General features: G+C 41.5%; 1 protein-coding gene across 5 annotated transcripts in view; it reads right to left on the reverse strand.

Annotated features, from left to right (window-relative positions):
• Positions 1-14,609, reverse strand: part of LOC137465553 (nipped-B-like protein) — a 194,679-nt gene that overhangs the window by 93,006 nt on the left and 87,064 nt on the right. For 4 of the 5 annotated variants that reach the window (XM_068177630.1, XM_068177629.1, XM_068177633.1 and 1 more), the window contains exon 9: positions 13,084-13,716. The exons of the other annotated variant lie outside the window; for it this stretch is intronic. In XM_068177630.1, coding sequence (XP_068033731.1) covers positions 13,084-13,716 — 633 coding nt within the window. The remainder of the gene's footprint in view (positions 1-13,083; positions 13,717-14,609) is intronic. 5 annotated transcript variants of the gene reach the window in all.

Raw genomic sequence — 14,609 nt, forward strand, 5'->3', positions numbered from 1 at the left:
ATTCTAAAATCTCTCCTTATGCATATCTGATAGACATTAGGTCAAATCTGAGAGATTTTGCATTAGTGATTTTTGCACTAAGAATTCCTTTTTCAGAAACCAAAGGCATAATAACAATAAGGTTCCCGAAAAATACACTGCTTTTCAAATAAGTCAGCAAGAAACATGGGGTTAGAACTAGAAGATATTAATCATAGAAATTAGAAGGTATTGAATAGTAATAGGCATATAAAATAATGGATATTGCTTAGGGCCACATCCTTATGTTACGTGAGAATATACCGTATCCTGGCCTATGGGAAAGGAAGAGACTACGTGCAGAGCAGCAAAGAGAGACCTGATAAGGAGAAGGAATGTATATGGAAAAGAGGATACAGGGTGTAAAGACAACTGAAAATGGGGCCCCTTATGTTCTGGAAACAGATGGATCCTGGCCCCTGGCTTGGACCGTGGCCAAGGAATCAATGGGCATGTGCAAAGCAGTGGGGTCGAAAAGTCAGCCTGAAGAAGACCATTCTTACTTCATCCCTTTTACGACCCCCGAAGCCTGGGACGACCACCAGAGACAGCTGCGCAGGCGCAGAGGACCGACAAGCTGATTAGCATAGAGAGCGGAGAGGGAGGGGAGCCAGGAAATGACCCATGGGGAAACTTAATGCATATGTAACACTCCAGGGGATAAAAGAACACGTGTGTAAGCAAGGGGCACGCATGTATTTGGGGAAATGTCCCACATGCGTCCGGCCGAATAAACATACCTACTTTAAAACTCACTCTGTCTCTGAGTTTTAGAGTCTGGCTCCGCGTGTCAATTGGCGACCACGAAGGGACTTCTCTGCCAGCCGTAGGACCGACTCGGGGGCGGACTTCCTAAGGCGCGCCCCAGGATTTCTCTGGAGGAACTCCGCTTCTCGTGCCGCTTACTGCGGGGGCAGAGAACAACCTCCTAACCAGCGGAGAAACGGTATGTGTCTTTTAAAAAAGGGGGGCCCCGTAGTGACCGCTGGTAAGCCGATCAGAGACGTCTGACTGCACAGAGCATGGTCTTGGTTTGGTTTGGACTTGCAAGTAACCGGTAGCTGAAAGGGCAGCTATCGGTAAGGGCCGCTGACAGACGGAAAGGCAGCGGGGGAGGTTTGGTTTGGTTTGGACTTGCAAGTAACCAGTAGCTGAAAGGGCAGCTATCGGTTAGGGCCGCTGACCGACGGAAAGGCAGCGGGGGAGGATTCACTGAATCCTTGGTGTATGGTTGCTGTCTGGGTGTGGTGTGTGTGTGTGAGTTTTGTCCGTCTAGGTGTATGTGAGTTTTGTCTGTTATGTGTGTGAATTTTGCACTGATGTGTGAGTTTTAAAGGTTTTGTGCAAAGTAACACGTGTTTATGTGTGTGAATTTTGCACTGATGTGCGTGTGAGCTTTGTTGCTGTCTGGGCGTATGTGTGAGTTTTAAAGGTTTCGTGTGAAGTAACTCGTGTTTGGGAAACTGTGGCATATTTCTGATGCTTGCGTCAAAAGTTATAATTGTGGCAACTTTGTGTGGACTCTTTGAACTCCTTGCGTCGTTTTTGGATATTGCATTTTGTTTGAAGCACTACTGGTGCTGTTTGTTTTGATGCTTTTGCTGTGAGTATTAGGTTTGCTTAATGCTGTTTAGGGTTTTGTTGTGAGTATTTTGTGTAAAGTATTTCGTTGTGAGGCCTGCTCTGATAAATGTTGTTCTCAGCTACTGCTATTTGTTTGATGTTTTTGCTGTGAGTATTGTTTTTAGGGTTTGTTTAGTGTACTTTACTAGTCGTGGCAGGACAGCTGGAGGGGATCCTTTTCCCCCAATGGTTTTGGATTTGAACCTTAGGACCCTCTGTTTTGACAAGGGCAATATCTAGAGTGGGAGCTGGTTGAGTGCAGGACCTGCAGGGAGTGGTGGTATTGCCCGTCATGTATGAGACACAGTTACTGTGCTCAGTATAAGCTGCAGAGTCAGGAGAATCCAGAGCTAGAAATTTTAAAGGGTGTTTTGGTTTTTTTTAGGATCTATTTAATTCCAGAGATCTGGAGCTAAGAGAAAGGGATTAAGAAAAGACTGTGTAAGAGTGTGAGAAAGATCTGGATAAAAGCCATAAGATAAGAAAATAATGGGATTGGGAGAGAGCAGAGAAATTCCCAAGGCAAGCCCTCTGGGCTGCATTTTAGCTAACTGGAAGAAGATTGCAGGCTCGGGGGGGTGTCGAGTCCAAATGCACCCTGGTAAAATACTGTAGCCAGTGGTGGCCTTTGTATCGTCTGGAAAATGGAGCCAGATGGCCCCCGACTGGGAGCCTAGATTATGATACCTTATTGGAACTAATGCTATTTCTTAGACGTGAGGGTAAGTGGACTGAAGTTTCATATGCAGATATGTTTTTCTCCCTCCGAAATCACCCTGAATGGCAGAGGGATTGTGGGATCAGGGCCCCTTCTGACCCCCTGGTATTAGCCCTAGAAAGGGAAGGCAAAGCTAATAGGAAGCAGCCTAAACGATGTTGTAGCACCTGCTCAATAAACCAGCGTTGCACACATCGTGATAAGGTCTATCAAGCAGAAACACAAAAGCAGGAGTTGTTGGATTTATTTGTGTCACCCCCTGTGGAGCAAAGGGGACTAAGGGGAGGAACAGGTTCAGCCCCCTTGGAGGAGAGACAGGCTGGACCGTCTGCTCCCCCACCCACCTCTGAGTTACAGACTATATCGTATCCACCATTGCCTGAGAGTGATAGTGATGAGAGTGCAGGCAGTCCCATAGCATCTCGGACTAGAAAACAAACAAAGGAAATCATACAAGCCCCTTTAAGGGAAGCAATAGGACCTGAGAAGGAAAGGGTGTTGATAAAAGTCCCCTTCTCTACAATTGATTTAGAAGGTTGGGAAAGAGTTGCCAAAAACTATAGAAGTGACCCAATAGGAACAGCTAAAAGGTTAAGATATATGATTAAGCAGCATAACCCAGACTGGTCAGATATTCAGTTATGCATTGACAGACACAGAAAGACAGCTAGTTTTAATGAGAAAATTAATGGCTGTAGTAAAAGAAGAAAATAAAGGAGGGCAGAGACAAAGACCACCTAGGCAAGGACCACCCCGGTTGGGTAAAAATCAGTGTGCAAATTGCAAAAGACTTAGACACTGGAAAAACGAGTGCCCTGAACGAAAAGGAAATGGGAAAGGGAACCGGGGAAGGGAGGTGGTGGTTGCTCACACAGAAAGTAATTGAAGGGGACCGGGGGACCTTACCCCAGGAGATCCGCTGGTTATAAAAATGAAACGGGGGGAGGAAGGGAAAGAGGTGGAATTCATGGTGGATACAGGAGCAACATTTTCAGTTTTAAACAAAGCTCTGGTGCCAGTAGGGAATGATTATGTCAGGGTCAGGGGAGCAACTGGCCAACCTGAGATAGCATATTTTTGCAAGCCGCTCAGGAGCAACATTTTCAGTTTTAAACAAAGCTCTGGTGCCAGTAGGGAATGATTATGTCAGGGTCAGGGGAGCAACTGGCCAACCTGAAATAGCATATTTTTGCAAGCCACTCAAATACAAATATAGAAAAGAGTGGGGCATCCATAAATTCTTATACATGCCCAATTCCCCAGAATCTCTCATAGGGAGAGACTTATTGGAGAAACTGGAGGCAACTATTTCATTTAAAAATGGGGAAGTTATTCTGGAGGTGAATGAACAAAAATATGTAGAAGTGCTGAGCTTAATACTGACAACCATTAAGGCTAAAGAAGAAATTAGTGAAGAGATTCTGAATCAAGTCTTCCCGGGAGTATGGGCCTCCAACGTACCAGGGAGGGCAAAAAATGCAACACCAATACAAATTAGGCTCAAGGAAGGAAAACAACCAGTTAGAATTAAGCAATATCCCTAGAGGAGAGAAGATAGAGAAGGAATTAGCCCGATAATTGAAAATTTCTTACAGCTGGGGTTATTGAAAGAATGCCAGTCCGATTTTAACACTCCTATCCTGCCTGTCCGCAAACCTGATGGGACATACCGGATCGTGCAGGATTTACGGGCTGTTAACAAGATCACTGAGGATCTCTACCCTGTGGTAGCCAACCCCTACACCTTGTTGACATGTTTAACACCAGAACTAACTTGGTTCACTGTTTTAGATTTGAAGGATGCTTTCTTTTGCCTCCCTCTCCATGAGACCAGCCAGAAAATTTTTGCATTTGAATGGCAAAATCCCAAAAGTGGACGCAAAACTCAGCTCACATGGACAGTTTTACCACAAGGCTTCAAAAACTCGCCCACCCTGTTTGGAGAACAACTCGCAAAGGATTTGGAATCCTGGGAAGCCCCACCAGGAGAAGGCAAAATGTTGCAGTATGTAGATGACATCCTCATAGCCACCCCCACAGAAGAAGGGTGCGTGGCTTGGACGGTAAGCCTTTTAAACTTTTTGGGGCTCCAGGGATATAGGGTGTCAAAGAAAAAGGCTCAGGTGGTAAAACAGAAGGTGATCTACCTGGGGTATGAAATCAGTGCTGGACAACGGACTTTGGGGAAAGAACGCATAGAATCAATATGCCAAACCCCAACACCTCAGACGATAAAGGAACTAAGAACATTCCTGGGTATGACAGGATGGTGCAGACTATGGATATACAACTACGGATTGCTCGTGAAACCTCTGTATTCACTCATTGCAAATGGAAGCAGAGACCTTCAGTGGACAAAAGAAACCACACAGGCCTTTGGTCAGCTGAAAAAGGCCCTCATGTCAGCTCCAGCTCTAGGACTTCCAGACGTGAGTAAACCATTCTTTCTCTTCTCTCATGAGAAACAGGGAATTGCCCTGGGAATACTGGCACAGGACCTGGGCCCATACAGAAGGGCAGTTGCTTACCTTTCTAAACAGCTAGATGCAGCAGCGAAAGGATGGCCAGGTTGCCTCAGAGCAGTGGCCGCAGTTGTACTGAACATTCAGGAAGCCCGTAAGTTCACCCTGGGCCAGAAGATGACTGTGCTAGTGTCTCATACAGTATCCTCAGTCCTAGAAACCAAGGGTGGCCACTGGCTCTCCCCACAACGATTTCTGAAATACCAAGCTATCATGGTAGAACAAGATGATGTTGAGATAGTGGTAACTAACATTGCCAACCCAGCTTCCTTTCTCAGTAGGAACCAAGGAGAACCAATTCATCACGATTGCCTGGAGACCATCGAAGCCACTTATTCCAGCCGCTCAGACCTGAAGGACACCCCTCTGGATGATGCGGAAACCTGGTTCACTGATGGAAGCAGCTACGTCATCAATGGAAAGCGACATGCTGGGTATGCAGTTACCACATCAAGGGATCTAATCGAATCAGGACCATTACCAGCAGGTACCTCTGCACAGAAGGCAGAAATAATTGCCCTGACTCGGGCATTAGAGTTATCAAAGGGAAAAAGAATAAACATTTATACAGATTCAAGATATGCATTTGGAGTGGTGCATGCCCATGGGGCTATCTGGAGAGAAAGAGGACTATTAAACTCACAGGGAAAGAACATTAAACATGCGCAAGAGATACTACAACTATTGGAAGCAGTCCAACTGCCTGAAAAGGTGGCAATCATGCACATTAAAGCACATCAAAAAGGAAACTCAGAATTGGAGGAGGGAAACGAGCTGGCGGACAGAGAGGCAAAAGAAGCAGCAAAAGGTGAGGTAACAGTGGAGGGACCCTTAATTCCTGATGGCCAAATCTCCCTAGAAGGTAAGCCAGTGTATGATAAGAAGGACAGAAAGCTAATTGAAGATGAAAAGGGAACGTATAACCAAGAGGGATGGGCTGTTACAGCAGAAAAGAAACTAGTTATCCCCTCCCATTTATTATGGTCATTAGTAAAAGAGGGACATCAGAAAACACACTGGGGGAATTGATGCCCTGCATAACTACTTGACTGGAAAAATCATTGCTAGGAACTTATATGCCACTGTCACTCAGGTAGCCAGGCAGTGTGAACTTTGCCTCCAGACTAACCCTAAGAATACCCCTAAACCAAAACTTGGCCAAATTGGAAAGGGCCATGGACCTGGTCAGCAGTGGCAAATTGATTTTTCAGAATTGCCAAGAAAAGGGGGGTATCGATATTTGTTGGTACTAACAGATACCTTTTCAGGATGGCCAGAGGCTTTCCCCACCAGGACTGCAAAAGCTCGGGAGGTAACAAAGGTGCTGTTACAAGAAATAATACCACGCTTTGGAGTTCCAGCCACAATATCCTCAGACAGGGGACCTCATTTTATTTCTAAAATAGTACAACAGGTCAGTCAGCTTCTGGGCATAGATTGGGAACTTCACACACCATATCGCCCCCAGGCAAGTGGCCAAGTTGAAAAATGAATCATTTGATTAAGCAACAAATTGTGAGACTAGGGCAAGAAGTTAATTTGCCTTGGCCCCAGTCTCTCCCACTAGCATTGTTGCGACTCTGAACTAAGCCCAGAACCAAAATGAAGCTGAGCCCCTTTGAAATGCTCTATGGGAGACCATATGGTGTACAGAAGGGAATATCCACCCAAATTGGGGAAGAAAGGCTGGCTGTTTACATGGTGGCCTTAGGTAAGCAGCTCAGAGAAATTGAAAAACACGTGGCTGGAACTCAGAGCAGAGGGCTAGATGGACCAGTGCATGACATACAACCTGGGGATTATGTGTATGTCAAGTCTCTTACAGAAAAGACCTTGGAGCCGCAGTGGGAAGGACCGTTCCAAGTGCTTCTCACCACTTTCACTGCGATTAAGATCCAAGAGCAGAACACCTGGATTCACCACTCTCGAGTAAAGAAAGCTCCTGAGGCCCCTTGGAAAGTAACATCGGGTGATAATGAACTGAAACTAAAATTCACTCGAACAAAATGAGTATATTGTGGTCGGGGGTGTTTAGCAATTTAGGTTGCAAAAGTCTAATCAGGAGAATTGTTTTGTTAGCAACCCTAATCACAATCCTAGAACTAAAACCCACCTCTAGCCAGAGTAATGCTGAATGGCCTTGGTCCCAAGCCTTTACTTGTTACACTGGATCCATGGGAAAATACTCTGACATAAAAAGTCTGAATCTATCAGCTGTAGTCATGCACAGAAACCAAGCATACGAAAGACAAGAGTGGCAGAGACAAAGAATATGGTCACTTCAAGGAACCATAGGAGAAGAAATTAGGATAGGGTGTCGGATGATCAATGGAACCGATCATAGGAGAGCAACCCAAATTAGTGTTTTAACATCTCCCACGGACGGAAACTGGGAGGTTTGTAGTCGTTCAAGTGAAATAGACTGTTGGTGTAACTTTACATTAATACAGACTGTTGAGGTAGTTTGTCTCTGGGCCCAGGATACCATTGGGCTCTCCTTCAAGTTTAAAATAAATGCCACAACTGAGCCCATGACCCCAGCCCAAACCCAAATCACACCTCTTGGGCCTGGACCTGAAATTTAAAAAATCGGCCCATATGTAATAAGAAATACAGGCCAACAGCAGTTATTGTTTAATCCAGAATGGTCTCTTAAGCGTGTTGAATTACTAATGCAAACTAACATCTCTGAAATTCAACCAGCCTGCTCTCCCTTTTTAAAAAAACGTCCTTTGAGGGTTGGATGACCTGGCTGCAGAAACAAGCATATACTGGAAGCAGAATGCGAAGAGATCTGACTGGAATATTAGGGACAGGGCTGGGAGTCCTAAACGGAATTGATTCTGAAATATTAATGAACAAATTGGCCACTGCAACAAGTGATTTAACTAAATTAAAAAAACCTTTACAGTCATCTTTGTTAGCATTGGGAACCAGTCAGTGGCAGGTCTCGAGAATACTGCCAAGGTTGAAAAAGGCAGAGGACCAAGACCATGGGTCAATCACAGATGCACTTACTGTGGTTCAGGATAATGTGTCTCTGGCCTTTAGCTGTATACAGGCACAATTGTGGTTGCAATCAACAGCTGCCTCAATTATAAGGGAAGGAAGCGAAGGAGCCTTTCCAATTGAGATTCGAAAGGCCGTGTGGGACAGTGCTATGGATTTTGAGAAGAAATTTCAGTCTTGGTGGACTTTGGTAATAGCACTGGGACTGAATCATGAGCAGTCAGTGCTCTACCCTTCAGAGCACAGGGCATGGGCACGGAGAGTGGGTGAAAAATGGCAAACTGTGAATCTAGAATCTTGCGTTACCCGGGAACAACAGGGGTTCATTTGTGAGAGTAACACAATCGATGCTCAAGATATATGTCTTGATACTGAACAAGGTGTTTGTCATTTTGAGATTCATCCGGATACGAATCAAAGGACTGTACTTGTATATATTGGTCAAGGTTGTGTATGTTTGAGAACTGCGTGTACTTTTATAGAAATAGATAAGGGTAATGTAACTTTGCTCGGTAAGAATTATCTTAACTTTTGTATTTGTAACTTTGTTAGGATTTCAGGGTGTGACTTTCTGTATTTGGCACCAGTTGTGTCTCATCAGCTAATTAATGCCAACAATAAGATGTACCACAGGTTGTCACCCACGCCTATTGGAATGAACCTCACTTTAATTAGACAATTAATCAAACATCAGGACCTTGTCAAAATTCTAGAGAATATTCAAAAAACTGGGGAGAAAACCTTAATTATTGTCCATCATGACATAAAAGAAATAAGCAAGGTTCTGCAAAGAGTGAAACAAGATGCAAGTCACAGTTGGTGGGATTCACTTTTTGGATGGTCGCCCACTGCAACTGGAATCCTAAATACATTATGTCACCCCATTATTGTTTTACTAATATTAGTGGGTATAAGTTTAACACTATCCTTTGTGATACTCATTTGGAATTGCAAATTGTTACAACGAATAACAATACTAACCTCTTTATCCCAGATACATGGTAAAGCATTGGGAGACATATCGTAGTGATTGGAGCTTGTACTAAGTAAAAGAATTTACTATTTTGCTGAAAAGGGGGGACTGAAACATGGGGTTAGAACTAGAAGATATTAATCATAGAAATTAGAAGGTATTGAATAGTAATAGGCATATAAAATAATGGATATTGCTTAGGGCCACATCCTTATGTTACGTGAGAATATACCGTATCCTGGCCTATGGGAAAGGAAGAGACTACGTGCAGAGCAGCAAAGAGAGACCTGATAAGGAGAAGGAATGTATATGGAAAAGAGGATACAGGGTGTAAAGACAACTGAAAATGGGGCCCCTTATGTTCTGGAAACAGATGGATCCTGGCCCCTGGCTTGGACCGTGGCCAAGGAATCAATGGGCATGTGCAAAGCAGTGGGGTCGAAAAGTCAGCCTGAAGAAGACCATTCTTACTTCATCCCTTTTACGACCCCCGAAGCCTGGGACGACCACCAGAGACAGCTGCGCAGGCGCAGAGGACCGACAAGCTGATTAGCATAGAGAGCGGAGAGGGAGGGGAGCCAGGAAATGACCCATGGGGAAACTTAATGCATATGTAACACTCCAGGGGATAAAAGAACACGTGTGTAAGCAAGGGGCACGCATGTATTTGGGGAAATGTCCCACATGCGTCCGGCCGAATAAACATACCTACTTTAAAACTCACTCTGTCTCTGAGTTTTAGAGTCTGGCTCCGCGTGTCAAGCACTTTTGAAAAGGCCTGTATTAGTTTCACCTAAAGGGACTTCCTCCCTACTTTGAGAGACTTTGGTGGGAGCTAAAAATTTCAATAGTTTTGTTAGAATCAGGAATTTATTACAGAAAGTACTATAATTTCCATAGGACTGCAATCTCCATTTCCCACCTCTACCAAACATTATAAAGGCATCTCAGCATTAAAAAAAAACCCCAAAACCTAAGCATTGCCTTAGGCAAGTGTAATAGTTGTATAAATTTTAGCAAGACCTCCCAAAAAAAACATCTCGGCCTCTCCTCTGGAATAAACAGTTCCACCACACTAATGGCTCCCAACCTCAGAAAGAATATGTCATATCCATGCAACATCTTACTGTTAAAAAAGAAGCATCTGAAAACCTCTGATGAAGCATAGTACTGTAGAGATTTCATGTCAGCTATATGAGGAGCAGCTACAGTCACTTGGCTTGTTCAGCCTGGAGAAGAGGAGACTGAGGTCAGACCTCATCACTGTCTACAACTTCCTCACAAGGGGAAGAGGAGGGACAGGCACTGATCTCTTCTCTGGTGACCAGTGACAGAACCTGAGGGAACAGCTGGAGGTGTATCAGGGAAGGTTTAGGTTGGATATCAGGAAAAGGTTCTTCACACAGAGGGTGGTCGGGCACTGGAACAGGTTCCCCAGGGAAATGGTGATGGTGCCAAGACTGACAGAGTTCAAGAAGCCCTTGGACAATGTTCTCAGGCACTTGGTGGGATTGCTGGGGTGTCTTGTGCGGGGCCAGGGTTTGGACTCAATGATCCTTGCGGGTCCCTGCCAACTCAGGATATTCTATGGTTCTACAATTCTAAAAACAATAACACAAAAGATCACTAATCTTCTATCAAAACTTGTGAGTACAATTCTACACAAAGTAATTTATGGAAGACAACAACACATGCCTACACAGAAAGTGTAGTGTGACTAATATGTATTCCCCTGCCTCAATTACAAAAGCAGCAATGCTTTCATGCAGATTTTACCATGTGCTAGCACCTAGAGTAAGATCTTTAGAGGGACACTTGCTATGTACATCATCAGCTAGCACTATACATTCCTGTTCTAATTAGACTGAGTGCATGCTACAAGCATGCTCTTTTCTTGACGTAATGTGATCTGAAGTTACAGCAGATGTACTAAAATGCACAAATGCCAGGCTTTTGCATAAATACAGTAAGCAACTTGAGAAAAATGAATGGCATATTTAGGAGTTACTGGATGTTTTTCTAACATATTCCCATAGGAACAATAGAGGAAGCTTCTTCGTGCAGTCACACCAAACCAAATTACTATAACTAGAACAAACCCTGAGCATATGAACTTGTAGACATAGTGCAAACTTACAGGCAATGGCAAAAGTGTTACCAAAAAATAAGAATCATATTTCTCCAAGGTAAGAATTTTTCAGGAAATTTGTCCCAAGACTGATAAAAATCCTTTTACTCAATATTATTAATTCACGGCTGAAACCTCAGCAGCTAAAGTGAAAAGAACTGCTGTCTGGCATAGGGGCAACTTACTATCAGTGAATAAATGGTGGTCATTTGTCCCAATATAAGGCAACAACTCTCGCACCTGATTCACAGCAATTGCAGGAACTCAAGAAGAACTGAGACTTGCCAGAGGATACAGGTGGAAGGAAAGCATAAGGTTGGAATCCTTAACTGGTAAGATGGATATTGAAGAGTGGTGAAAGGGTGAGATTACATTCTATAAAAATCACTTCTTTCCCCAAAAGAAACACATCAGAGTCTGCCCATGGCTATGTAATTGCGGTTTACAAAATTCACAACCCATGCTCAATATCTCCTGAAAGCCAGAACAAAACAGAAAGAGTGTTTTAGTCTCACTCTAAGTGTTTGAAGATTGCTGTGCATCATCAAAAATATAGTGCATTTTTTGACATGCTTCTTAGCTAAAATGTGCTGGAGAATCTACTCAAAGTATGGGGATATAAAAGTAGCTTTTTAAGTAGTAGAAGACAAACAACAAACTCTCCATAAATAAACTTAAAATTAGTAGAAATATAAGCAAAGTAACCAATTTCATAATTTCATTAAATCAAAATTAAAGGCAGTAGAGATTTCTTTTAAGGTGAGCACCCATTTTCTTTGTATATTCACAATGTTTTCTAACAAGACTTGATTTAGTTATCAAATGAGAAATACCTAAAAAGTTAACCCTTTTAAGTAACTGCAACAAGAACATACACACAAACACAACAAACACTCTTTATCTTCAGGCATCTTTAAAAACAGAAAAAAAATTATCTTTGAATAGGGAGAAAACTTGTTCACTCTGTGATGGTTAAACATCTAAACCATATGTAAATTAAGTTGCCTCCATGCAAGTACATCCAAAATAGACAATTTTTACCTATGAACTTCTAGAATCATAATTTATGCTGTTTTCCACTCTGCAAATTTTTATTTGGAGTATCTAACAAATTAGCGTTATACTATAAAGGAATTTTTTAGAAGTAGTTAAACAGAATGCAGAGGGAAAATATTTATACTAACCTATCACTATCTACTTTAGAAACCACATCTTCAAGATTTACATGTGGGTTTGCATCCACTTTTGATATTTCTGAAGGCTAAGACCTTCAAATCAGCTAACAACAACAAAAAAAAAAAAGGAAAAAGAGAAGTAGGAAAAAAAGAAAAATTAAAAAAAAATAAAAGGAAAAAAATCAAAGAGGATAGATTGACAGATTGAATGTAATCAGTTAAGACAACCAGTATAGCTACTGAAGTGAAGAGCAAACATTTCACAGGCTTATCTGGTTCTGTGCTAGAGCCCATATAGATATATGGTAGATCCCTAAAACTTGGAAAGCCTACATAATAATGAATATCCAGTTGAACAAACATTGGAGACAATATAGTAGTATATATTACCCCATCATTACAGTGCCTTTAAAAGAATAGATATGATTTTAGTCTAACACCTCTTTCCCATAAGGTTCAAATTGGGATATGAATAGAAATGGCATAAAAGAGCTTCCCTTCATTTTCTTAAATTAGTTACTTTTCTTAAATAGTTAATACTTTAACCACCAAAATTTATTACAAATTTTAAATTATGGTACTGATAAGATTTTAGAAACTATAAACAACATCAATTGTATTTCACTCAGTCTCATGGTTCAAAATAAGGATAGCTTAAAAAGAATGTTGAAACACAAGACTTTCCCTTTCCATCCATTAAGATCCCAAATAAAGAATGCTAAATATTTTTTGAAAATATATATGAGAGATTACAATTAATTGTTTTAAGGGGAATGGTGATGAATGTCATAGAACAACCTACACTGTGTAAACAGAATTGTACTATGTGACAATGACAGGAAAGTTTATATATGGGGTCTATATGCATATATATACTTTTATAATATATAGTGTATACACACACACAATCCTTTTACCTTTATCTTGCACTTCTTTTGAAAATCGTTCCCTTTCAATAGCTGATTCACGTTCTATCCGCTCAATTTCAGCCAATGCATCCAATTCTACTTCTTCATATGACGTTATAGCTCCTTGTTGCAAAACCTGTTGCTGTGTCTGTACCACAGGAGTTTGAGGCTGTTTCGCAGCAACTGAAGTGTTCTGTTGTAAAACAGGCACTTGTTGTGCCTGAAGGAAAGCTGTTTGTTCATGCTGCAGCAAACACGGAGAAGTGTTTAATGGGCGGTTAACATCCTGTGGAGTAACGGATATTTTAGAAGTCTGTCCTGGGTACTGCACCTTAAAAGGAATATCACCCTCTGACACACTGCTGTTTTCCAAACCAGAAAGCATATCATCCTGCTGGTCCATATCCGAAGATCTTACACGAGACAGTCTTAATGTAAGCTTAGTGGAGTCCTTGGAAGGAGAGCTAATGATATCATACATTGCAGCTTTTTCAGTCTGGTCTTTTTCATCCTTGCCTAACTTCATTTTCTTTTGTTTCTTTTGCTTTCTTTCTGGAGAATCTAACAATATGTCTGGGGAAACATCTCTAGGTGATGAATAAGGTGGAGGTTGAGATTGTTGGATTAAAGGTTGTCTTGATCCTAGAATAATAATTCAGAAAAACTGAACAGTTATGTTGTTCCATGTTTATATAAAAATACACTAAATATAACCTTGATACTTTTATTATGTATTTGTACATATATCTGTGTTCATAAAAAGTCTAAGTGAGATTGGCAGGAAGCACATCATTCCTAGATCAAGATGTAATTCAGATAGTTGCAGTGCATTTCCTAGGAATTTTAGCAGTCTGCTGCAGGTAGATAAGGGATCATTTCAGAGAAGATGAAACAAAAAACACACTACCAAAAAAGACTACATAAAAATTGTACCTGCAGGTTTAGAATATCAACTATTAGAAAGTAGTCAATGAAAGCACACTGACTATGGAAAAAATAAATATCAAAAAGATTCTTAATAAGGTCCAGTGATGAAGACTTAATGTTCAGTGCATAGGCATTGGCCATTTCAGCCACACATTTTTAAGTAACCAAATATATATATATATATATATATATATATATATATATAATCAAAACATACACAGCCTCCTTAACTTTCATTCTGACAGTTAATTTTCAACTTTTGATTTTTTGGGGTTCTTATTAAATTTCAGGTAAACTCATTCCAACCTCCCCCACACATTGCTATCTAAAAACCACTAATTGTCTTAGAATATTTTTTATCATTCCCTGCCTTATCACCACTCTTTTTTTTCAATATATGAATTTCTATTCCTACATGCACCCATTTCAGACTTTGAGTACATCTAGGGAAATTTTTAAAAGAGAACATTTTTTGTTAAAAACAGTCTTTGTCACATCACAGTTGAGACAACCACGATACACAGAGTATCATTATACAGTTTCAGAAAGCTTCAACCCCAGAGTAACACTACACCACCTCAGAAGGCTTCAAGCATCTGCCCTTCTAT

The sequence above is a fragment of the Anomalospiza imberbis genome (assembly GCF_031753505.1).
Source record: "Anomalospiza imberbis isolate Cuckoo-Finch-1a 21T00152 chromosome W unlocalized genomic scaffold, ASM3175350v1 scaffold_31, whole genome shotgun sequence".
Taxonomy (NCBI): domain Eukaryota; kingdom Metazoa; phylum Chordata; class Aves; order Passeriformes; family Viduidae; genus Anomalospiza; species Anomalospiza imberbis.